At 46.2% G+C, this 27,082-nt stretch overlaps 1 protein-coding gene across 4 annotated transcripts in view; it reads left to right on the forward strand.

The window, feature by feature from the left end:
• The window catches only part of TBX4 (T-box transcription factor 4), a 47,311-nt gene that overhangs the window by 11,251 nt on the left and 8,978 nt on the right, over positions 1–27,082 (forward strand). For all 4 annotated transcript variants that reach the window (XM_090026686.1, XM_090026688.1, XM_090026689.1 and 1 more), the window contains 3 exons: positions 6,883–7,002; positions 9,415–9,562; positions 23,026–23,178. In XM_090026686.1, coding sequence (XP_089882812.1) covers positions 6,883–7,002; positions 9,415–9,562; positions 23,026–23,178 — 421 coding nt within the window. The remainder of the gene's footprint in view (positions 1–6,882; positions 7,003–9,414; positions 9,563–23,025; positions 23,179–27,082) is intronic.

Here is a 27,082-nt window from a genome sequence, read left to right on the forward strand (position 1 = left end):
TTAAAACAATTTGTAAATAGCAAGTAGAGATAAAATGTGCATAGCATAAACTGAGCTGAGCAATGACTGCATCATTATCAGAGCGAATCTTTCACTGGCACATCATCTTTGAAGCTTGGGAGGGCTACAAAATGTTGCCGCTTGTTTATTTTCCTTGCTTTCCCTGCCGTTGTTACATCTCATCTGTACGGTGCCATGGGGGGGAATTTAGCTGGGGCTTTTTGATGTGGGTTCTGCTTCCCACCTCCACACCAGTCCTTATGCTCAGCTCCAACAAGCTGCGCCAACCATATTTTTCTGCCATCTAGACCTCTCCAAAGAGCACTAGCCTGCAGATCACTTCCTGGCAGCGCTGATCAAGGTGCAGTATTTTAATTTAAGATCCTAGCTTTCAGACTTTGCCAAGGAAAAGACAGAACCTTATGGCATCACGGCATCTTCCGCAGTGGATGCCTATGGCATGTGAACATAAAGACTCGTTTATCTTTTTACTACTAAGCCCTATGAGAGCCGCAGTCAGTGCAAACAGAACTGTCTGTGCATCTACTCATGCTGGAAAATTTGGGGGAGAAAACCAGGAATTTGCATTCAAAATCCGTTTAAATCTAGGAAGGATTTTGGAGGAGGTGGAGAGAGGAAGCAGTCAATATTGTGTCCGGAAGACCTACACTCAAGGCCCGGAGAGGATCTAAATATTTCCATTCTGGAGCTGGTGGGATCTGGGATTTGGAAGGCGGGCTGTTGTCGGGGGTCAGCTGCAGAGTTTAGAGTATTTGCTACAGGCTTTTTGCTTAGGCCCAGGTCTAGGTATACACTATTGATAGGGCACTTATGTACGGTTGTCGTTTTGGCAAACACCGCCCGCCTTGAATTGGAGCCATCCAAAATTCAACCCACACTTCAGCTTAAGGTGAGGAGCCAGTCTGTGTCGGTGGGGGCCCGAACGACTTGGATCAGGCCCAGAGCGGGATGCATAGGAAGTGCTGACCGGAGGGTTATGTCCACCCCCGATTTGCTTTTAAAACAGTGCAAAGGGGGAACAAATTAGTCCTAGAAACCCTTGGCTCCTACAGCACTGGGCCTCTGTGTAGGTGCCTTTTTCTCTCCTGCCATTTCCCCTGCCTCTGCCTGAGTCGACAGAGAGGAGGGGATGCGGGGCCAGAAAAACTCATAGAGAAAGGCAGGATGCATCCCTACAGAGCGGCCTGCAAGGTGTCTGTCCTCCGTTCTCATCTGTCATCCCTGCGGCCCCACCACTTTTTAGTGTCCTCTGTGATGGAGGGTGGCAAGGAAAAAAGGGACAGTCGAAAAAAGGGACTAACACAATCGGTGGTCCTTGCAGCCATCTCTGCGCTTGGCAAATAGCACCTTCCCCTGCAGTAGCGATCTCTGGGCTCCCAGGAGGCAGATGAGACTTGCAAGTGTTGCAGAATCTGTTCATCTCTACTTCTTTTGTAAGCAAGCACAGGAGTTGGCGCCCGTTTCCCTCCTTACTCATCTCCTCCTTTTGTATCTCTGTCCTCCTGGGGGATGAGCAGCCGAGCATTAGGGGTTTTCGGAGGAGCAGGAGTGTGGTGCACGCCAGGGACAGCTGGAAAGCGTCTGAGATGACAGTTTTCCCTGGGCTGAAGGAGTTGCTTTGCAGCGGCTGCGAAACGGCGCGTGCTGTCCTCCTACGCTCACACGGCAAGATTTGGGATGCTGGAAGTCGCAGGGCTGTAGGCGCGACACGCTGCTCGGGGCTGGGGCTGAAGCAGGAGGCAGAGCTGTCATCGCTTCAGTTTGCAGAGTGCACTGGTCCAGTGAACACACGATGCTGCAGTTGCCCATGTAACAGGGACACCTGCCCAAGGTTGCACCAGGGCAGTATCTCATCCTGGACAGGCGGCCCAGCAGCAAGGCCTTTAGGGAATAGCTTTGCAAGAGGAAAGGGGAGAGAAGCAGCATTTTAGTTCCTCTCTTTCAGATGTCATGATGCACAGGCATGAAGGGCAGCCGCTTGGCACTTCTGCATTTCCTTCTTTCTTGGGGACTTCCTCCCACCTCTGCACAACATTATAGAGCAAAAAAATCCTCAGTGAGTTGAAGCAATGTAGTTGATCTGAACATGGGACCATGCAACCAGGAATGGGAGGTGTTAATCCCCGCTCAGATAGCGACTCAGTCTGCCACCGCAGGCAAATTATTGCTTAGCAGCATTAATGCACCGCTATAAATTTACCCTGCACGTAACCTCTGTGCCTCAGTTTCCTCATCTGGAAGCCAGGACTCATTTTACCTACTCCCATCTCCAAAGGGGGTGCTCACGGGGCTAGTTAACGGGTCTTGGCTGCAGCCTGACTTTGGAAAACACTGCCAGTGATCCTGATTGTGCCCTGCTGAATTAAGCTTTTATTATAGTTTTCAAACTGCTAAGCATTTTCTTGGTGCTAAGCACTATAGGACTATAGTATACTGTACGGGGGAAATAACGTGTCTAGATCTTCATCCAGATCTCATACCAAACTGGATTGAACTTTCACAGAGGTGGAAAAGTGTTGATCAGTTTTACATGTATGATGGTTGTGTCCTCTTCAGAGAGGACAGGAGCTGAAAGGCACAAGCCCAGCTCTTGTGAAGCCATTTCCAGCCCAGAGCCTCCCAGAAAATATCTTCTGAGAAAGCCAGTCCCTATAACTAGTCCCACTGAGCAGCAATAAGTCTGGATAAGCCTGCAGACTCCTGGATGCTTCCCAGGACTCGCATCCACTGGAGGCACTCTCCCCAGGATGTGCACGGCTCGCGCAGCCCTGCCGATGTGCTTTGTCTTCTCTTTCTAGAGCTGGACAGGCCAATAAAAGCTGGGACAAAAATATACAATATTCACACTCGCTTGCTCTGGCTTTTGAATCAGCACTTTACTGCTGCATTTTTTGGGGCCCAGACCCTTGATTTGTCATGCATCTTCACTAAAAACAAACGACCCCTGTTTGTAGTGTATTGCGCAGAGATATTTACTGAGCCAGACTTTGCCAAGAAGTTGAGAAATATGTTTTCATTAAGAAAAATTAATCTGACAAGTCCCTGGACAGCACATTAGTCGCATATTTTTTTAAGGCCAAAATGCAGCAGCTAATAATAATGATGAAATGTCTCTGCGTGGCCAAAATTACTAAATTCTACCCAATGCTTTCCTGGAAAAGACTGCAGAGAGTTGGCAGATCTGATTGCATCTCAGGCTGTTGACTTGCTAAACGTAATGCGACCACTGCAAGATCCCGAGCAGTTTGCAAGTTAAGCAACACCTTCGATCAGATGCATGTTCCCATTTGTTATCTGCAAAGAATTTGAGCTGTATATATTATAGTAGTACTTTGCCTCTTTGTATTTATTTTAGAGGTCTATACTAAAGAACATTATAAACTCAGGCATGTCTACTCTATATGAACTCCATATGCTGAAGCTTAATTTTAAATGCCATTAAAAAAGCACTTAACATTTACTGTATATCAGTCCGGCTACTTTAGCAGCTTGGATGCAGTGCAGTATGCGAAATGATTGAAGGAAAAAGATGTTCAGAAGCTGCAAGTTATAAAAATGTCCGGTGTAGAAGTCTCTGCTGGTGAGCTCAATAACTGTCAAACAATATTGATCTAAATTTTTAAAGTAATCCTCCCCACCCCTGTGTAATTTTGAAGGTCTGAAAATTTTTTTTTAATTTTTTTTTTTTTTTTTAAAGTCTTGGCATTCAGGTTGGATTCCTTGTGCCATTTTTTTAAACGTGTGAATCGGGCTGTGTATTCGCAAATTGAAATGTCCTACTGTATTTATACAGGTGCTTACCTGTGCAAGGACAAGGTTAAGAGGAGTGCGTAGTTATGAATGAAAATCAAATATGGACATTGGTAAACCACCCCTTTTTAGTCCCAGCTAATTACATGGTAAACATCTGGGATTTATGCAGGGCGTGAAAAGAGTCAATTCAAATGAATTTGAACAGGGCCCATTTTGTTGCCTTCTCCCCAAGCAGTTACAAAATGGTGGTGCAGACGGCTACTGCTCCCTTCACAGGCTGATACTGTTCACCGATCACTACAGCGCACCGTTTTCCTGACCCCAGATACAACCTTCCTCTGTATTAGCCAGCAGAAAATTGCTCGCGAAGGATAAGGAGCACAGAAGAAAAATATGCTGAAGATATCAGCTTCATCTTGGGGGGCAGGACTCTCTTGGCTTGGCCAAATTTGTAACTGAGGCTAAAATCTCAATGAATTTCAAGGGAATTTTAATAGACGAATGACATCAAGATTCGGTCCGTTGTTGTTCATGCCGGGCACGGTCATTGCAGTCGTTCCTGGAAAGAAGTGTTTTCATCTCACCCTTTTGCTGATGAAAAGCAGCTTTTGCAACGCATTGATGCATTATGGATTTGTTTTGCAGCTGTGGGTCACTTTGCTCAAACGACTTATTTTTGCGGGACAGAGCCAACAGAAAAGCTACTCGTAGGATTTTTAGCTTCCTGATGCTGTAAACTCTCAGGGTTAAAAGACCAAGCAAGCACTGAAACCAATGGAAAGACTCAAACAGATACTCAGGACTCAGAGTAGAGATGCCAACCAGATTTTTGCAAAAAAAAGTTCTTTAATTGCAAGCTTTCAGGCAAAAACACACTTCCTTAGGCATAGGAGAAAAGATTGTAGTTCTCCTGGGTAGAAATGAAAGTTCATACTGGAAAGGATTTCACAGAGGATAGATACTGGCACTGATAAGAGTTGCAAGATCAGGCATGAACACTGTGTGAAATACTTTTTATCACTTCAGTTGGATTTTTTCCCCCCCATTTGTTCTCAGTGCTGTTCCACAATGTAACGTGTTGAGGCGGAGGTCTCCACAATCAGTGTTGTGTTAAATGCTCTGCTGATGCGAATCGATGAAGCTCCACTGCTTGCAAGAGCCTCACGCCAGGTCTCACGGGCAGAGGGTTTGACTCTGCGACATGCAGTTCTCAAAGAGCATTTATAGCACCAGCTGAGGGCCCAGCCCCTGCCTTGGAAATGGGCAGTGCCCCATGGAAGTCCCCCTTTTGCTTTATTTTAGTAGTGGAAGGGGGAATTACTTGGTGTGCAAGCTCTGAGCTGGATCTCTGCATAAGGATGCGTTTCATCCAGGTGGCACTTGGGTGGTTACATAGTGGGCACATCTACACAAGACACTCACTGTGCAGGAGCCTAATCTGCAGGGAGATGCAGCTCCTAACACCAGCAGACAATTTAATCGCCTCTCGTTTTTTTTGCAGATCCTCCTTTTTTAATTAAAAAGGTTTTTAATTTTGCAGGTTGGGTAGGTAGGGGCCGGTTTCATGGATACCAGGAACCTGTAAATGGGAAAGTTGTGCCCCGGCGCTTGTTTTGCTTATTTTAAAAGCTCATTAAGTTGCATTTGTTATTTTTTCCTGCTGACTCCTGGCAGGTTAAATCCCTTCCCCAGTCCGTCAGAGCTCAGTTCAGCCTCTCCAGGGCTCCTGGTCAGCTTTAGGCGAATGCAATGACTGCTGGAGCCTCGCTGGGAGATAGGAGATGGGAACCCCTTCCCCATTGCTTTTTGGCTGCACTTTTCTGAGCTGGCCTATATGGCTCTTCCTCCATGATTCATAAGGCAGATACTGTGTGCAGAGGAGCTCACGTAGCTTGTTTAAAAAAGATGAATTTCACCCTATTCAGAGGCCGTGCTCCTGAATAAGAAGTGCTATAAGGTCGTCCTGTAAACTTATCAGCTGCAACGGATGCCCCAGTGGCACACTTACTAGGGATCAGCTTCCCATACAAGTGCTACAGGTATAGGAAACCAAACATTTCCGTGCCTTTTTGATGTACAGCATGGCCTTACCAAAGGGAACCCGCCAGAAGCAGTGTGACGATGCCTGTGGTTGAGTGGCAGTCCCAGTTAACCCAGATAATCTGCTTCCAGCATGGGGAAGGGGGGCAGGTAGTACAGGCTGAGCAGCATGGCACCTTTGCGGGTCCCATTACTAGGTCTGGTATGTTTGTGACATAGACGTTCCCCAAGAGTGTCCCTGTTGCCTTGACTTTGGCCAAGAGACCTTTCTGCTGGGACTTCATAGTGTTCGATTGTATTTAGTTCCTTTCAGACCCATCGTCTCTGGTAATATTAGGTTCTGTCTGTGTGGCCTCTGGCTAGAGGCTGATTGTTTCCTTGACGAACCTGACCAGCTTTTAAAATCAGTGGCCACACTCCCTTTAGGGAGGCAACCTCCTCTTGGCAGCAGATTGGTACAGAGTCATCATGTGCACCAGCTGAGGGCCCAGCCCCTGCCTTGGGCATGTCTCTTCCCCTATGGAAATGGGCAGTGCCCCATGGAAGTTCCCCTTTTGCTTTATTTTAGTAGTGGAAGGGGGAATTACTTTGTGTGCAAGCTCTGGGCTGGATCTCTGCATAGGGATGGGTTTCATCCAGGTGGCACTTGGGTGGTACACAGTGGGCATGTCTACATGAGGCACTCACTGTGCAGGAGCCTAATAACACTGCATACTAACACATCACAGCATGGACAGTGCTAATTATTATGCAGTATTATTAGGCTACTGCGTATAATGTCACTAAAAAGGCATTTGCTGGCACTACTGCAGAGTAACTCTGGTTACTGCACATTTATTTAGTATTGGTTATACAAGTACTAACTAAATGCACAGTAACCACTGCACATTAATGAACATGTAGACATGCCTGATCTTTCACAGATCTCCTGTACCCGATTTGAATGTCACCCTTGGGCTTTTGCACTTTGTCAGTGGCAATTCTGTTGGGTCTCCCCTCTCCTGTTCTCTTACCTTATGCTGCGTTTCAACTTGCTTGCTAACATCTTCATCCTTTGCTTTTCCTAAGGAGGATGTTTCCTAGTTACAAGGTTAAAGTGACCGGAATGAACCCCAAAACCAAGTACATCCTGTTGATCGACATTGTCCCAGCTGACGATCATCGATATAAATTCTGCGACAACAAATGGTAAGAGGATATTTGTACTTTTTTCACACCTGTGTCTCTCAACGGTTTGCAATCAGCCCTCAGGAAATAGCAACGCAGGACTTCACGCAGGGTCCTAGCAGAGTCTTTAACTTAGTGCATGTAGCTATAATAGGGATTTGTGGATGGAGGTTAAAGCTAGGCAGATTTAAAATGAGTGATGAGGGTGGTTAACTGTTGGAACAAACTACTAAGGGAAGTGGTGGATTTTCTGTCTTGGGGCTGTCTGAGATTGGATGCCTTTTCCAAGAAGGTGCTCTAGATAAATCCAACCTATTGATCCCATGGATGAAACCCCATGGTCTGTGTTATTTAGGAAGTCAGACTAGATGATCTGAGGGTCCCTTTTGGCCATAATATCTGAGTATCCATGAGGCCTTCCACTTGTGGTGGGCTGAGAGTCATCTGAATGCTATTTTCTTTTTCCTAATGCTGTTTCACGCCATGGGAAAGAGCTGCGTGTGGCCAGAGTAGGCGAATCTTCACTTCCCCAGCAGCTCTTCTTGGCTCCATGTACGGCAATGCTCAGTAGAACTGGTTATTGTGGCCATTTGGGTTTACTTCTTTCAAGTGAAAATGTTTGTGGCTTCACTGTCTGTTGGAAATATGCATCTTCATTCTGCATTTACATATAAATACCCCGCACCACCCGGGAGTTTCCTCCGTGCCTGGTCTCTCCTCCGCCTGCCGTTTTGCAAACATGCGTGACAGGGATTTTGCACTTACCGGGACAGAAGGGTCCCACCGGATTTAATCCACCAACCCCCACATGTACATTCACAGCACCATTGAGGATGAATAGGGAACCTCGTTTCCTTCCTTGTGGTCACCTAAACAGGGAGGGCATTCAGAAATGTTGAATACAAAGTGTTTTGTCCTTGTCTTTATTAATTTATATATTTATTTGTTGCTCTTTCTGCAGATTGCCCCATTCCATTTCTTCTCCCACCCTGTCTCACTGACAGTGCAATTAGTCAGCAGGAAGCTAGGCTTAATATTTTACTCTCCTGTCAATGGGGATCTCATGCATTTTGGGTTTTCCTGCGTGGACTCAGACTAATAATACCTCCTTATTGCAAGCGTGCCCTGCTCTTCCAAGAACCCTCCCAGCCCTTTGTTACAAAGCTTCATCTACTCTGCAAACGCAGGACTTCACGCGTGGGATTGGGATCAACCATGGGAAAAATCCCATTGATTTTGATGGGAGGGAGGGCAGCTGGCCCCTTCCTAGTTACACCCTACAAAAACATAGTGATTTACATGTTCCTTTTTGGGGACTGTTCTAGCTTTGGCTTGGTTTTCTCCCCCCTCTTCCTTCTCTTTGAGCTAGTTCTTGTCTCTGGATTGCCTGTAGGACGGGAGTGGGATTCGCTGGGAACCATGCACAAACCATGGGCCATTTGGCATTTTAACCATGAAGTCCTAGATGATGGATCGTCACTAGCTCTGTTTAATTTAACTTTGGCCAGCACTAGAATTGTTTCCCCTTTTCATTTTATGGCTGCTGGAAAGTCTCTGCTGGTTTTGGTAATATTACTTTTATTAGTGTTTTATAGCACAAGAACAATACACAGTAATGGGGAGCATTGCCATTACGTGATGTATTACAGCTTGATGGTAAATCTGTGCAAATTAATGGTGCTTTTGATGTGTGAGCAAAGGGGGCTGGCAGGAGAAACATGAGGGACAGGCCCATGTGCCAGTGCACCGCCTCATGTCAGGGCTGCCATCGGGCTGGACGGGCAGCAGCTGGTATTGCAGCCGTGGGGCTCCAAGCCTCTGCTAGGTTGCATCCAGCCCCAAGCTTGCTCTTTCCCCAAATATCTTCCTCTTTGCAAGAGTAGAGTCCCCAGGGCGGTAAGTTGGATCCCGCCTCTCCGCTGGGTGGACTCACGCTGCTTCTGTCTTGCTCTGCTCCCTCCAGATGGCAAAGACAGGATTTACTCCTTAGCCAGTCCTAATACGGCTGCCACGCAGTATCACTCAGAGCCTGGTGCTGTGTATCTGGATAAAATCCTGCCCAGGTGATGACAGCTCTCCTCTGCTGCGGTCCATAAAAAATAAGAACAGTGGCCTCTCTGTTCCCCGCTCCCATTTTGCTTCATCTTATTCTGAGCCAGGAAGCAGTGGCAGCAAATGTAAAGCTGTTTGTGCAACTCCAAGTGGCCAACCGGCCCAGATCCAGCCTGCACTAGAAGGCAGACTCTAAGTCAGGACTAGCAGGATGGGTATTAGGTTCAACGAGGCAATTGCACTAGCATGCTGATTGTAGTAGGATACTGATATGCTGAGGCAATTGTACGCGCATACTGATTTCACTAGCATACTGATACGACGAGGCAATTGTAGTAGCATCTGCCAAGTTGACACAATCCCTAACTGTTTTGTTCACAGGATGGTGGCTGGAAAGGCGGAGCCTGCAATGCCCGGACGGCTGTATGTTCACCCGGACTCGCCTGCCACAGGAGCTCACTGGATGCGGCAGCTGGTGTCATTTCAGAAGCTGAAGCTCACTAATAATCACCTTGATCCCTTTGGACATGTAAGAGAGAAGTTCTGGGAATGCTATGGGTAGAGGTGGATGCAAGCTCTTGAGGTTGCTGCTGGGTTTGAGTTTTCCCAACATTCAAGAGAGCTAGGTGATGCTCTAATCAGTCTGGTGACCACAAAAATAGTTGTTTTTTTTCTATGATTGCAACTGAGAACAGGCATGTGCAGTGCACCAGCATGAAGCACCCACTGTTGAATGCTTCCGTGCTCTTCACTGGCCACTTGCACCGCGGTGCCTGGCTTGCTGAGTTACTCACATGCGCGGTACCGTCTGCCTTTTATGTGGGGCGATGGAAGTCAGTGGTTTCAGATTGTTCAGGGAAGCCTTTGATGCACCCAGTATGTTGAGTGCACAGAAACAGGTTGCATAAGCTCATTATTTTCCAAGCTGGCTTTGACTGCCCTATAAAAGATGGAGGATTTTATTTGGAAAATCTTAATTCATATGTATTGCAGATGTAGGACGGGGAAGTACGCAGTTATCTACTATAATATATTTAATAGCCTAGAACATGGGCCTTTCCAGACTGCCAGCCAAATGAATGCTTATATAATGCATGTGTAAAAACATACTGACCTGTCCAGTTTTCTCCATTTATATTGAATGAGATGTGCAGGTTGGTGGGAGGAAGCAAAGGTAGATTTGTAGACTTCTTTTGATTTGTAGTGGCCTCAAGCAGTCTTACCCATACAGGTAAGGGAATGTCTTTTTGTGTAATACTCTTATGATTTTCAATCGGGGTGCTTGAATGGGCAGCACGTATCAGCCTCGCTCAACATGAGCGTGCAACAAACCTCTAACAGATGGATCGTCCTCTGGTGTAACCCGTGTGTAATTCTGGCGTTCTCCCACCGGGGCATTGATTAGTGGTGCTGAAGGAGGCTCTGTCCTTTGTGCAGACATCCAAGTAAACAGTTTATCAAAGCCCTCGGGCCTGTGTTGTTTTAGCAGGGACTAACAAAGCCTTTTGTGACATTGTACTGCACTTTCTCCAGACCGAGTGGAGCAGACAGAGGTGCTGAGGGCAGGCCGTGCATGGGGGGAAGAGTATAAAAGTCAAACAGAAACAGAGCAATGTCCTCATAAAGGCAGAACAGGCAAAGGAGCCAAGTTTGCATCGCCACAAGGGAGAATGAGGCATCTCCAAGAACTATTGCCCAGAGCCAGGCATTTTGCTGCATTTTGCGATTTTTCTGCAAATTCCAAGTGTTTCATTTTAAAATGATCTTCAGGTCTCTAAAGTTCAATGTTGCAAAGACCCAGCCATCATAATGTGATGCTTTGATAACCCAGCTTTGCAGAAAACTAGCAGGCAGAGTTGGGACCTGACCCCCTTCTCCAACCTATTGACCCCAATGAAATGTGTGTGAACTTCAAAGCCTCATCAGGACCATTTAAATGCTTATGTTATTAAGCACAGGCAAGCTCTCCTCTCCCCTCCTCTCTTCTTCAGGGGAAAAAAATACACCAAGGAAATTAAATGCAAACTACATTAAAGAACGCACAGCTAAAAAATCTGTAGCATGACACGTTACGGTCTCAGCAGCACTTGCAAGCTTAATTGCTTTGTATGTCAAGTTTTGTCTCCGGTTCTGCCTCCCTGCCCGCTCAGCTTAACTGCGTAGCTTAATATATTACTGTTTATGTTGCAAAACGTGTACCGTATAATGTACAGGATGTTCAAGGTGGCCGTAAAGCAAACAGGACATGCAGTGTTGGTGCTGGATCTTTCAGCATTTGCTTTTCCTGACTTTGTCATTTTGAACTGTGCAGTTTTAACACTGCATTTTAACAGGGAAGGCTTCCTTTTGCATTAATATTAAACACCTCCTTCACCCTGCACTCTTAGCCATTTGAAAGGCGCTCCATTTAGACTCACTGGACTACATCTGTAGCTGCTGGACATATAAATAATGCCATCGACTCCAGCTGCGATTGGCACCTGCGAAGGATCTGCCAGCCAGGACTGCTTTTTTTCCTACCGTAGCCCAGTCTTGAGAGAGAGAGGAAAAAGTCTGGGGTTAAATTTCAAAACCATCCAAGTCCCAATGGGACTTAGGCACTTAAGAGCCCAAATCGCTTTTGAAAATGGGATTTAAGTGCCTCTGAACATTTTACTCTTAGGCTCCAAACCAACAGGTTGCTTTGAAGGCTGTTTTGTCTTTGGATATGGTCCTGGGGGAAGCCCGGACAATAACCATGGGTGAGTCAACTTCTTGTAATACTGCAGGAAACCAAGAGAAGAATTTGCTCTTCAGGGCATCTGTTGCCTTCCCGCTGGTGCTAGCTCCCATGTGAGCGCTCTGGTTTTGCATGTGCTGGTACTGTGCCCAGCACCAGGGAGACGTCGCCCCTGCCTGGGGCCTCTGCCTGTTACTGCGACGTAGCTATTAACCTATTAATAAGCACAGCTTTTGATTTCTAGGGATTGCTTTCAGATGATTTGCAAACTTGGAAGCTGGGCCATGCCACACGCTGCTTGCTCACCTGCTCGCCCCGCTCCATTCAGCTTCTCTGCCATTTCCTTTTGTCTTTGATGTCCAAAAATGTCAGCACCCCTGCAAGCCATTTTCTTGAGCCCCAGGTATTTTCTTTCTCAGTGCACGGGGGGTCTGCCCAGAAAGAGGGTTTGCCCTCTGCCCCCACTGGCACATCGGTTAGCGCTTGCAGGCATTGCTGTGGCCCGTTCCACCAAACCTGAGCGACGTTGAGAGCAAATGGTGAATTGAGCTTATCCGCACGGCAGTCCATGATTTGCAGCAGAATATTATTTACCGTCTGGCCTAGCTGCAGCTTTTTGATGTGTGCCCTGCTCTAGTGTGCACAACTCTTCTAGGTGCTTTGCAGACAGATAATGTTGCTGATGGGAGGAGGATGGGGCAAAATACCACTAGCTCTCACAACTACCCTCCCACCCTACTGCAAAGTAGCACCAACTCTACACACTGCGTTTCAGCAGCAACGTCTTTTGGCAGACACAGCGGTTGAAAAAACGTACTTACAGCTCCCTTGTCTATTCACCCAGCACTTAACATTTTGATTTTTCTTCAGGCTCAGAGCAGGTACGGCATTATATTGCTCTCCTAAGTGCGTGCCAGTGGTACTTAATCTTACAGAGCAGAAACTTGTGAAGCACGGACACTTGGTTGAGGGTGTCTCCTCCCATCCCTGATGTCCCTTGGTAATTGTTTAAGACACCCCCATCAGCAAATATGTGTCTGTGAGCACATGCACCCAGCTGTGCCCCCAGCCCTAAAAAGGCTCGGGGATTGACCGGCCGATTGGGATCCCGGGGTTGGTGACCACTGAGATAGTTAGCCAAGTCAGGCAGTGTTTAAAACAGAAATTGATGCTAATTTAGAGTAAGGATTGCTTCAAGTAGTTCCTCAGTCATTCAATCCACTCCCTAATTCTCTGTATGCACCTCCTCGATCTTGCAAATGCTCATGCCTGGCATATAACATCACGCAGCTTTGTGACGGGGAGTTCATAAAATGAAGTGTATGCAGGACTGAGATGTGAAGTGAATCCATTAAATAATAACAGTATCAACCATGACAGATTTGGCGCTCAATCCTGCCAAGCCGTATTGCCTCTAAAAATCAGTGGTGCATGAGGCAGGATGAAAAGGTTTGGAAACATTTGGAGCCTGAGTCTGAAAACCTTCTGGCTGATGCTGAGCCGTTCATGGACAGAAGGCCTTTGCGGTTTAAAATCCACCGCTGTCACGTTTACAATTGGGTCCTTTTTAATACATTTTTTTACTTGCCAATTTTCTATTATCAACCGATTGTCTCAGAAGGAAGCGTCTGCATGAGAACAAGGTACCCATTTAAGTGAAACCAGCAGACACCCTTGCTTCTTTTTAAGTGCGGTTGGTGATAGCCAAGTTGGCCCTGAATCGCAAGCAACTGAAGCTCATCCAAAATAACTCGAGCGAAGTGTCCACACAGGGGCTTGCACCAGGTTAACATCATTTAGCCTGTTGTTAAATTGGGGCAGAGTTTCCCTGCAGACGAGGCTTCACACAAGTGGTCGGGGGAGCGAAGAAAATGAACCTGAGCGTAGATGTTAAGTGAATGCGCCTTAATTATTCCCACCAGCCTTTTCTTGGCGTGTTGGCTCTTTGGGTGCTGCAATATTTATTGGATGAGGAGGGAGGAAACAGGCGGGGGTGCCTGGCAGAGCCCTCGCTAACGTGCTTGTTGGGGTCCGTAGGGGAGGAGGTTGCTGCATTTAGCCGTTTACGGGAGGCGGTGGCTAATGTTTGTCCTCGGAGTTTGCAAGTAAGTCCCGTCCTCGCTCAGCCTTCAAGGCAGGCCGTGTGCTGGAGGGAGAGGAGCAGGCGCACGGGGGCATTGTAAGCGGCGCAGACGGTAAATGTGCGACTTCAGCTCAGCGTCCAAAAAGCCCGTTCATAGTTTGTGCCTCTTTCGGTCGTGCCTTAACCAGGCTGGACAGCCAGTAGGCAGCTATGCTGGAGGTGGATGGCGACAGTCCCTGTGACAATTGGCTCTAAAGAAGCTTATCAGATCCCGGAGAAATTATTTTAAGCTGCTTACGCTTAAAAGTAAAAGCCCTCCCCTTAGTTTGTGTTGTTCAACATCTTTACATGCCCAGACCGTCAGGCAGACAGAAGCCCTGATTTACGCAGGTGTGCTGAGCCTGGTTTGTGATATAACAAGCTAATGATGGAGAAAGATTTGGGGCTTGACTTCCTAATGCCGTGTAAATGATTGGTAGTAATGTAACGTTGCTCTGAAAGGGGAAAATATTTTCTAAACGTAGGGAGAGGCCGTATGCTGTCAGGACAGCGATGTATTCATGTCAGCTACCAGATTTATTCAGCCTGGGATAACATGCTTGCTCCAGACAAAAATATGAGAACTGCTTGCTCCTTCAGAGCACTGATCGGGGCGATCACTTAATAAATTCAGTGCGTCGCATCTGTAATCTCCTGGTAGATCTTGAAAAATATAGAGCAGTGTTTAAAATATGTGATTCATATTTCATTCACAAGCTTAGTTCAGGAACAGTACCCGTTACTTAGTAATGCGCCTATTAATTCTGTAGTGATAGACATGCATGCATGTGTGTGTCTGTGCATGTGTGTGTCTGTGCATGTGCATCTGTCTGTGTGTGTGCTACAGAGCATGTATTACAGAGGCATCTTTTACAGGATCTGATTGAAGCCTGTTGAAGACAACAGACAGGTGCTCATTGATTTGCAGCAGACCTTAGCTCAGGCCCAGGGTGAATGACTGTTTCCCTGCAACATCCATTTCTCTGCGGAGAGAGTCGCTGCTTTACCCAGACCGAGAGTTCCCCTTTGGCAGAGCCTCGACTTCCGCTCAAGTTAGGTTGCTCCATCGTAACCGGCTTCTGAGTTTTATTAAGAATAAAAGTAGAGATAGATGGTTGTACGTGCTGGTGGCTTCTAGCCTTTTCAGTCTTGTCACTGCATCGTTGCCTGTCTTTACGTGTATTTTATTGTGCAAGAAGGAAGCTGTTGCAGTGTGAAGTTGTGGGGCATCTTGGTGAGCCATTCACTGCATTTAAGGAGTGAATGAATGCCCTGTTTCTCTTGGTTTGAGTGGTCTTGCTTTGGTTTGGTTCTGACCATGTCGGTGATGTCTACCTGTGGTTCTTGAATTAGCACTGCAAGGCTGTATTTATTTATGCCCCCTCATTTTTTTTCTATTAATTTTATTGTTGAATGTTTCTATCTCTGCTGCCTGGAGCCCTTGTGTCATTTAATCATGTTGCTGCCCTATTAATCTTAAGGAGCCCGACATCTTATGTAGGCAGATAACGTTTGCAGTGCATTTGCTTATGTTATGACTTGTGGTCAAAAGACGTTTTCTAGCCAGGGCTTGGTATGTGAATTTATGGGGGTGTCTTACGAGCCACCTCCACGTGGCCCTTTGCAGAGAAACAACCTGTGCACCAGTCAGGATTTTTTCAGGCCCATTGACAAGGACATGAAGACTGTTGGCCAAGACCAGTGCTTCCAGGTTTCGGTGGCCTTAAAACCACTTACATCACTGCTGTCTTCCACGCGCCTTAGTAAGAGGGACTGTTCTCTTTGGTAACACAGTGCAGACCTCCCATGTTAATGGGTTCATTCCCCTTGCTTTCAATGCTGTGCACACTGAGTCTGGACGGACTTCCCAGTCTTATAAGGTCTGAGTCTGTCCACAGAGGAGCTGCATTGAGGGATTTTTATTTTGGACCATCCTTTCTAGGAAGCATAACTGATCTGATCGTGGGGGCACGCTGCAATCCAAGTAGAAGGGTCAGCTTGACCTTTTCTATTGTCTGCCTTGTTCACGTGCAAAGGAGTCGAGTTGTGTCCCACTGAGGTTAACGTGGCTCCTCGTGAGGTTCCTTCTCGGGGATGTACAAGATCTTTGCGGCGTTACATCTTTGCAGTCTTATATCAGCCAAAGGAAATCTAGTTATTTTCAACCTAACCCTGAAGACCTCATGCAGTCTGCAGTGGGCAGCTGGCCTGAATATAGATGAGTAAAGAGATCAGGGTTTGCAAACAAGTGTAAGAAAAATTCAAGAATCGTGGACTTCAGGAGCAGGTTTATGGGGGTGGGGGCCTCAGCATTTCGTTTGTTCATTGCCATCATGAAAAACAGGCTTGTTGGAGAGTTTAAGGTCCCCCACCTCCTATTTTGGGTACTTTACTCAGTTTTCCTTCAACAAAAATCACGGACATTAGATGGCAGAAGGACTGAGTAAACGCCGACTTGGCCTTTGGGTTTAGCCAACTGGAAGGAACAGTTTGCCTGCTCTCCTGTGGAATCTTTACATGGGAAAAGGCTTTGAGACTTGGGTTTTGCAGAGGAGAAAACTTCAAGGATTTAGGCCCCCGCTATCACTGCAACAAGGGCTCCAGTCTCTGAGCACATGGAGCCTGTAAGACCTTTATCCTGGAGCTTTTCTCCTAGCTGACCTCTCAAGGCGGTTTAACAATCCCCGTGACGTGTACAGCAGTCCCGGGAAACTTAGAAGGACTTAGAAAGAGCTGAACAAAAGAGAACAGGACTGTTGAGGGAGCACAGTTCAGGGGTAAAGCAGGTGATTCTTTTTTTTCATAGGACTTAAAAGGTGATCAAAGGTGCTGCAGTGGAAACATGTGGTTGAGCAACAGCAACAATAATACCCCAAGCAGCCAGGCAGGGTGGGCAGGCTCAGATTAGGAGACGAGCGGTCAACTGACAAGGCGTGGGATTGCAAGCTGGTTTAGTTAATTTTAGGGCGATTTTTTTTGAAAAGACCAGAAATGTAGTGTTTTCATCATTGGGCCGTTTGCTTAGGCCTGTTTCAGACCTGCATGTCTCCCGAGCAGGATGGCTCTTAATTTCCAATTGCTCTCACTTTAACTACAGCTCTTTCTTTTCCTGAGTGGCACAGCTGGTCTTCTTGCGGGGGCTCCTGGTTTCACCCTGGGATATCTCATGTCCTGAGTGATTCCAGAGGGCTCCCAGGGGACCGCCTGGCTCGCTGTGCCATGCTGACTCAGGTGCTATAAAAGCCAAAGGAGATAAGCTGCACTAGTAGCCGCTACTAAGGATAGGATTGAAGAAAGCAGCCCCAGAAGCTGAGCAGAGCCTGATACTCTGGAGCTGATCCTCTTCGGTCACTGCTCAGATAAACACTAGCAAGGTCACTTAGATGTGCAGCATCCAGCAAATGACCAATCTGATCTCTATGCCTAAAAAACAGGCATGGATTCATTTAATATCAGCATTTTTTTTAAAGTATTCAAGCTTTCTCAATTGTAGCCAGCCCCATCTAGCCAAAGGATGGGTCTCAGCCTTTGGCCTAAGTTGAAGTCTGTGACTCAGACAGGGCTCCCATTACTTGATTTGCAAAACGGGGTGACCAGCTGCTGGGGCAAGCAATAGTCTGTCTGTCCGTCCCGTCATGCTGGGAAGGAGAAGTATATACCAGTAAATCCCAGCCTTCCTCTGATTATGATGACTTCGGTGTGGAGCTGTGGCCCAGCTTCTTGCGAGCCGTGCTATACATTTATTGGATGACCCTTGTTGTAACCACAAGAACACCGGTTGTCTTTATGCATAAATGATCAGAGTTTGTGTATTTTTTATTCTTACTGTTATTATTATACCCCCGTCACAGGTCCAAGAGCAGGAGTGGATAGAACTTTTCAAGAGTGGGCCCCCTGCTTTGCTTTAATGCTCTTTCAGCTTAAAAAGAATAGACGGAAGAAAGATATATTAAAATGAAGGATTTTTTACATTAGTTATGCAATCCCCTGGGAGCAACCATAAAATTATGTGACTTTTTTGTAGCCATTTAGTATTCAATGTAAAGAGGGTTGCTACCATGACAACTTCTGCATCATACGATATACGATACCGCAGAGAAACAGCAAGTGCTCTTAAATCAAGCCCCCAAATTTCATGTGAAAATGAATACATTTTACAATGATTTCAGGGAATGTTTGCATTACAGCGCGCAGGCCGCATGCATGGCTGAGTTGAGGGCCTGATCCTGGAATGTGCCAGACTCGGAGCAGATACTTGCAACAATAGATGGTAAAGCAAGAGGTTCGCCTACATAAAAGGAAAGGAACAAATGCCACCAGTCAGTTTTTGCCATGTGTTGCTAGCTGGGCAATGCAAGAAACAGATGAATTAGGCCATGTTAAAATTTAAATTCCAGCTGTTACCCATGTGCTCAGTGTAGGGAAGGAAAAAAAAAAAAAAACAGTGGCTTAAGCGCATATTTGAGTTAAGCGTGGAAACGTCTCTCTCATGAATTCCTGTCTGCATGCGAGGCTGGGAGACTGTAAATTTGATGCAGCTCTTGATACAGATGCATGTGTCAGACGCCCATTTCAGCACGTAGCTAAAGGCATCGGCAGGAGATTATGACGTAGCAGCATCAGTGTGGTCTGGGGCTCTTGCTCTTTCACAGACGCGTGCGTGCGCACACACCCACACACACACAAGCTCCATCACACAGGTGCATTCATTCTCTCTGTGTGCATCTCTCTAGATTTATATTTGTGTGTGTGTGTGTGTGTGTGTGTGTGTGTGTATATATGTGTATACGTATGTGTATATGTATGTGTGTGTATATGTGTACATATACATATGTATGTGTATGTATATATACGGGAGAGAATGAGTCGCTTGTATGTCTGCCTGTGTGCACATGTGTCTGTCACTGAAAATAGAGAGAGCTGTAATGATGATTTTCCTTTTTTCCACTGTCACTGGAAATCTGACTTTCCTGCTATACCCTGTGTCATAGCCTGTTCGTGACTGTATTCTTTTAACCACAGGAGACGTTGGTTGGAAATCTGGTATATAAGCACAACAAAATCTCTGGCATAAAACCTTTGATTGACAAGGATAGCATGAGAGTTATTAAGAGCAAGTCATCCGTATCAACTGGCTGTGTGTACAGCACTTTGTAAATGCTTGTAGAGGGAGCTGTTGGATCGTAGTATTGTGTAGTTACCGGAGAACGGTAAAGTAGTAAACACAAACGTCAACCCGCCGGTTTTAAAGGGATCTGATTCCAAAGGGCAGGGTTAACTGCATTCGTGCTCCAGCCAGGCAATCGTTCATTTTACACTCCTGATCCTTTTCCAGTACCTTATAACTCAATATGAAGTACTACTGGGAATTCTCTAATCACATAGGATAGCTTGTGATGCATGGTAACCTATTAGGTGATATTTAATAAACGTGATTATGGCCAGAGTTAGAAGTGAAATGGTTTTATTTATTTTATTTTTTTGCTGGTGTGTGTGTGTGTGTGTGTGTGTGTGTGTGTGTGTGTGTACATGTGCACACACATATACATATGTATCTGTATGGTACATATACGTGTGTGTGTGTGTACGCATGCACGTGTGTGTATGTATGTACATATATACATATGTGTATGTGTGCATATATATGTACACATACACACACATGTATGTGTATGTACCATTAGAGAGAGAGTGTGTATGTTTATATATGCGTATGTGTAAAGATGCATATGTATGTGTGTGTATCTGTATGGTACATATACGTGTGCGCGCACGCATGCACATGTGTATGTGCATATATGTAATGAATACATATATGCACACACGTACATATATACACACATACATATATGTATATACACAGATACACACATATGCATACGCACACATGTATGTACCATTAGGGGTGTGTGTGTGTGTGTGTGTTGTTTTTATACACACACACACACACACGTGTATACATGTGTGTGTTGTTTTTATACACACACACACACACACGTGTATACATGTGTGTGTTGTTTTTATACACACACACACACACACACGTGTATACATGTGTGTGTTGTTTTTATACACACACACACACGTGTATACATGTGTGTGTTGTTTTTATACACACACACACGTGTATACATACGTGTGTTTTTATACACACACACGTGTATACATATGTGTGTGTTGTTTTTATACACACACACGTGTATACATATGTGTGTGTTGTTTTTATACACACACACGTGTATACATACGTGTGTTGTTTTTATACACACACACACACACGTGTATACATACGTGTGTGTTGTTTTTATACACACACACACACGTGTATACATACGTGTGTGTTGTTTTTATACACACACACACACGTGTATATGTATCTGTATGGTACGTGTGTGTGTATATATGTACATGAATACATATATGCACACACGTATATGTATGTGTGTATATGTACATATACACACGTGTATTTACCATTAGAGATATAGTGTGTGTGTTTATCTATGTGTGTGTGTGCATATACACATGTGTGTGTGTGTTCATTTTAGCATTGATTATTTGGCAAAAAGAGATGGCAACTTTTCAGGTGGAAAATGATCTTTTCCCACAAAAAGCTTCCCCCCCCCCCCCGCAATGAAAGCAGTAAATTTCCCTCCTGTGCTGTTGGATCCTGTGCCTCTGCGCTCTGATGAAAGCCGCTCCCCATTCACGTCCGTGGACATTGACTAAATCAAGTTAACTCAACACTCTGCATTTCTCATATATTAATCACATTTCATGTTAAGCGATCGCTGGTCAACTTTGATCTGGCAAATCTCAAGCTGTTTCCTTTCATGGTTGCCGCACTAGAAGAAAACTGCACTGTCCGTTAAGTACTTAGCGTTAACCTTGCAATATGCAGGCTCCCTTCCTGGAGCAGCTGTGAATGTCCAGCTTTATGCACCAAGGGCAACAAATGCAAAGCCTTGGGATGGCTCAGGCAGGCATGGAGTTTGCCCCCAGGAAGCTCCGTTGGACAGTTCAGAAATGAGCTAGCTGACGCGTGTGAGGCACAGCTGTCTCCTTCTGAAACCCTGTAAAATATCCTTTACAGTACAGCCGCCTTCTCAGTCTTAGCTTTGGCCATTGCCGTAGCATCTTTTCAAGTGAACATCAAAGCATGATTTATAGGATGGGTGGAGTGGGAATCGGGGGACTCTGGCCAGGGTGTTCAGCCTTGTGCTGGGCAGTGGAGTCCTTGTTCTGAAGATTGAGCAGTCTCAAGGCAAGTTGCTAGTCTTGGCTCTGCCACTGACTTGCTGTGGGACCTTGGGCAAGGCATTTCATCCCTGAGTGCTCCCTTGACTGCAAAAAGCGGGTAGTGAAAGTTCGCACTGCCCTGAACTGCTTAACTGACTCAACTCTTATTAAGAATTAATGAAAGCCTTGGCGCTCTGACTCTGTTCTGCTGTGGACTTGTTTTACCAGGGCTTGGCTCTTGAAGGGACGGAGAGGAGTACTAGGCAAGCACCCAAGGGCCGAGCCTTGCACTAAAACAGCAGCGAAATGGTTAAGAGAAACGATGCGACGCTGATAAAATGCCAAAAATTCCTCATTCTTCCTCTTGGGGAAGGGGGGGGGGGTGTCTGGAAAATGTCAACAATAAAAATTGCATTTATACGGTATATAATGCAGCCAGCTACTGTGGGCAGAGTTACCGTACAGACAGCCAGAGGAGGAGGTTTAAGCGTGCAGACGCTGCTGTCCAGTACCTGCTCCGCCTTGTGAAACGCAGAACAACTGAACTGCGGCAGCACGCGAAGGCAGCGCATAGGGTTGGGCCCTTTCATTTCTATTGCAACGCTTGTTTAAAACAGCTCCTCCACCTCCGTACGCCCGCCCAGCTTCACGGACTTCAAGGGAGCAGCCTCTGTTTCCACCAGCTGAAGATTTGGCCCGTTACATCCCACTCCATTTACCTTGCTGGCTCTTCCCCCTCAGAGAATGACATGACTAGTTTCCCCGCTGACTGGGGGGAGCTTGGGGCATGAGCGGCTGTGGGAAGGAGTTGGGGTTTTGAAAAGACTGGTTGGGAAAAAAGCCTCACGCTCCCATGTCGAGATGAATGAGTCCCCAGGGAGAAGGGCAGAATGAAATCAGAGTACAGGGGAAAAGAGCAGATAAAGGGACTAAACCTCATGCCAGGAAGACAGGAAGGAGATAAGGAGAAGACGGAGAAGGGCTTTTTCGCTAGTAATAAAGGCACCAACGCATTTATTTTTGTAACATGAGCAAAATGAATGCGTGTGAGACTATACAGGCGACTGAGCGGCCCAGTTTTGTCTTCCCCAAGGGGTTGTGAGTGCAGCTCAATCCTACTGCAATCCTTCAGCCCTGCCCTGCGCCCCAACACCTCGACTCGGCCCATTTCTGCTACCTTGGTCTTCCAGTACTGTGATCTCCCAGGCACTGCCCTTACTGCCCTCCAGCCTGCTCTGCGCCTCCTGCCGCTACACCGCCACCGCCACCGCCAACTTTCCACGCCAAGCCAGAGGCCAGCTTTAGGCATCAGTGCCAACACTGTGTCGGGGGAACGAGGGGGGCTTGACCTCTGAGATGCATGCAAACAGGAGCTAGACTCAGCTCCCCCGGTCCCTGCATGCAGTCCCTCGTGCACCGCACACATGGTCCGAACGCACCAACGTGGTGCCCGATCTCCTGTGTTCAAGTCGCATGTGACAGGCAGACGTTGTTTTTGCACCTACAGCTGCCAGGACCAATGCTTGCGTTATGCTGTAAGTTACTGAGGATGGTAATGGATCTGTAATGCCTGTTTATGGATCCCACGCTAAGCTGTTGGCAAACACATCGTGCACCCTCAACATGTGCCGAGATGAGAATATTAAAAAACGAAGGAAAAAAAAAAACCCACCAAGCTGCCCCCTGTAAATTATGATGCATATGAACTAGAGACACAGCCAAGAAAAAAAATCCAAGTGGCAACTTACAGAGCTCAGTTCTCTCTCTGTCGCTCTCTTCCTGCCCTTATTTGCAATCAAAGCTCATACTTTGTTGTGACATTTTTATTAACACTTGCATTTCTCATTTTTAATTCTATTGACGCATGACAATTAGTTTAAAAGATATATCATTTTTATTAATTGCATTTCAGATCATTCTCAATTCAATGCATAAATACCAGCCGCGGCTGCACATCGTGAAGGCAGATGAAAACAATGCCTTTGGGTCGAAGAACACAGCCTTCTGCACACATGTGTTTCCTGAAACATCCTTTATATCAGTGACCTCCTATCAGAATCATAAGGTATGGCTTTTTTTGTAACAAAATCTGCTTTATTTTGGTTGTTGCTTTTGAAGTTTGCAGTCTTCCTAACCCAGACCAAAATGGACTGTGATTTTTTTTTTTTACAGGCACAGGTATGTAACCATCAGTGTGGGTATTGCACTTCAAAGCATAGCATATTTATTTTACATATTGCTATTGTGCAGGAAAATGAACTCTTCCAGCTGAGTAAGTGCCCTTCCAAGCACAGCGCCTGTTAGGCCAGAGGCAGAGGATGTAGCTCAGGAGAAATAAGAAAAAAAAAAATGTATTGGGTAAAAATACTTGGCAGCCTCAGCTAATACAGAAACTAATGAATCGGAGCACTCATAAACTTTAAGCTGTCATTCAAAATAGCATGCAGATCTAATAATGACGAGTAAAGCTTGCTCATAAATCTGCAGTGAAAAGTAATTATGGTATATGTATTCAGTGAGACATACAAGGAATGTGACCCCAAAAAAGGGTAGTTAAGAGCTTTTCCTTGTGGTTAAACCAAGGAGGAAGGAGGGGGTTTTGTGTGTTTTGTTTTTTGGGGGGAACATAAAATACACAGGACTCAGCGGTGTCTTTGGATATATGTTAGGGGTTGTCATAGATCGCACAACATTGAACTTGCTGTTTGTTCTTGAGCAGGTAGGGAGTAGCCAAATTTGGTAGGGTTTATCTGAAAGGGCATGTGTATCATGGGCGATGTGGACAGTATAAGTGGAGGGGAGAATGTAAAGGGAGAGCTGGAGGTAGAAAAAAGAAAGAGGAACTTGACCCATAAAGTAATGGACGTTCTTTTCCTCTTTGTGGCTTTTTTTTTTAATGTATTTAATCCTTAGAGGAACTGTTGGTGTAAGCTGAAGCTGTCCAGAGGTTGGCCCCGTTTTGAGGGTAGGGTCCTAGACCTCCCCGACTCCTCCGGCAGTCTCACGTTCATTAGCAAATTGGTTCTAACAGGTCCGTTTGCCTACAGCCCTGGGTGCTTGTGGCGGAGCAGTGGTGGGGCAGGGATGTAATATGTAGCATTAAGCTCCTGCCTCTCCCCACCACATACCACGCCCACGAAAGGAAAGGGGCCATGGACTTGGGGACATGGGGGCATCTTATAATCGTCAGCATTTCCAAGCAGGCTGGACAGATGGTACTGTCGCAGCTTAGGTGCCACCGTCCCGTAACTCCCAGCAATTGTCTCTGACATCTGCCATCCCGTGTACCCGAACATGTAATGCTAAGCAGGTTTGGAAACTGTGTGGAGACCCTTGAACAAAAGGCCAGGCGTTGTAGCTGGAGGCTGCTTTGGCGAAGGGTAAAAGCTACACAGCATGTTCCCAGACCAACTCCTCCTCTACACATTGCAAATGTAGACATCCTGGTCCCGTCTGGTCTGTTTGATGGGCCTCCTCACAGAAGTAGGTTCAGTTCTGCTTTGACATTTGAATGGCAGAAGCCTGTGCAAGTTATGCATTTAGGGAGCCAGGTAGAAGTGCAGGGGAAACACAGATCTGTGTTCAAAATGAAACGGGCCAAACACTAATGTGAGTCCTCCTTGCAAAGTTGTAGTTATTAAGTGTCAGGTGACCAACATGGTTAACCAAGAAGGGACGGAAGAGCATATTTATTAGCTGCCTGTAATTCTTACATGTCAATAGGACCTTTCATCCCGAAAGATCCCAAAGTGTTTCCTAAACTTTATATTTCCAAAGTCATTGATGTGCAGCTGCCTCGGAGGTGGAGGCCGGTAGGGAAGTGGTGTGCAGCAGGGAGGCTGAGGGTAGATCCAGGAGGACAAACGCTTGGTCTTATGAAGAGGGACAAAGGATCTTTTGGGTCAGCTTTTCGATAGGACTCAGGGGCACTCTGCAGGTGTCAGGAGAGCAGCAGCCGGGGCTGACAAGTCCTGTAGAAAACATGGCATTTTAGACTTGAGGTTTCCTGGAAATCTGTCCGTTCAGCAGCAAATGGCTTTGTTAACGTCTCCTCCAAAGCATCCCTACAAAAAAAAAAAGAATGGCACTCAATTTAACCTAAATGGATAAAGGGCTTTTGGCTATTGCTTGGATTTTAACTCGGTGCTGCCTGGGGCTGGAGACTGCAGCTCCCGAGGGAACCAGCCTCAGCTAGAGGCCTCGCAGCAAGGGCTTGCAGCCTTGCACCCACCCAGCAGCCCTGAGCTCAGTGAGCTTTCCAGTATACATCCATTCTTTCAGATAGAAATACACAAAGCCCCCACTCGTAGTTGAAAGGGTGTGGTCTCCTGGATTTCAGCAGAAAGCCAAACGCTTCTATGGAAGGAGTATTCAGGTAGGGAGAGAGGCACTTCCTAAGAGAAACTGTTTAACTCAAGCTCTTGTTTATTATGAAGCCCCCCAAAAATGAGGGTATAACATGGGTAAAATTCCCCCTGCATGAAGGCTTATGTCCTGGCACATTGCCCCCATATTTCTTTTCTGGGTTGGATGAAACCGTATGAGCAACTCATAACGTACTATCAAAGACCAAAATCTGGTTCTACTGAAGTCAACCTTAAAGGAGTCAGGATTTCACTTCAGAGCAAAAATTTTATAGTGAAGGGCAGAATTTTCACCCCAAAAGCAGAAATAGTTGAGTTCTGACATCTCTCTGCCCACAAGGAAATTGCAAATGACTTTAAAAAAAGGAGAGAAGAGGTGGAATGCTGTGGGAAAAAAAATGTTGCATTTCTCTGGCAAGAAAGGGCTCGCTGAAGCTATGTTGTGACTGAACTAGAACCAAACCCAAGTGCAGGCTACAGAGTTACTAAATAAAGACATGAAATTAAAACTTGCCTGGCTGCACGTTGGTTTGTGGGTGGGGGGTTGGGCAAAACCCCTAAGCTCCTTGCGGTTCATCAGATGATTGTTAGGCTACCACAGAATCCACTGTGGAATCAAAGGAGAAAAAATACCAGCTCCATCCAAAACAGAGCCAGGAGCATCAGTCCCAGGCTGTGTTTACAATCTGCCTAGAGTAGATCTTGACACCCCTGTTAAAAGCAGCCCCCCACGGCTCGTTAAATTCACGTGTCTCCAATCACGTACATCACCCGATCGCATATATTAGTATGACAGGAGCTTTCTCATTCATTCGTTTGTTTGAGTAAAGGATATATTTATATCCAAAAGGATAGTGCAGGTGCTGTTTATAACAACATTCTTGTAAGTCCTTGGAAAGAGAGAGCCCCAGAGGCCAAAAATGCTGGATGGTGGAAGTACCTACCAGCAAGCCCAGGCCAGGAAGCAGCAGGACTGAAGCTGCGAGCTGGCCACCCATATTCTGCCTCTGCCCATGTCACAGAGGTAGGCCTAAGAGTCCAGGGACACAGGGCATATGTACATGCCACGTTTTTTGCCCTTTTATGCACTGCAACTACTCTGCAAGAGTGTATGTCTTGCCTTCTGTCTGGTTTGTTCTATCTATGGTATTTCTTAAACCTTTATATATATATACCCTTGCTGCCAAAGGGCCTTAGCAGCTTAAGTGTGTAGGGGTGTATGTATGATGTGCCCATTTGGAAAGGATCTGAGGGACATTCTCAGGGACAAGCCTAGTGTTTTAGTCCCAAATGATCTGGTGTGAGAGCAGCTCATAATCTACTACCAAGTGAGCAGGGGCCCAAGAAGGAGGAGAAGCAGATTTGTGGACACTCTGCCCCAGGAATGAACCACTGCTGTTCTCCAAACAGAGGGAAGGAAGTAGGGAAGGAAGGGGGCTGCTGGAAGGGGAGATGGGAAAGACAGAAGAGGCTACAGAAGCTGAGTGCCAGTGGGAGCAGCCATCAAGAAGCTTCAGAGAGTCCAAAGGAGGGCCACACGCATGATTAGAGGCCTCTGGAGAACAGGTCGTACGAGGAGACACTGAAAGACTGGAGAAGAGAAGA

This window comes from Crocodylus siamensis, chromosome 13 (assembly GCF_052110815.1).
Source record: "Crocodylus siamensis isolate JL-2025a chromosome 13, ASM5211081v1, whole genome shotgun sequence".
In the NCBI taxonomy this organism is placed as follows: Eukaryota; Metazoa; Chordata; order Crocodylia; family Crocodylidae; genus Crocodylus; species Crocodylus siamensis.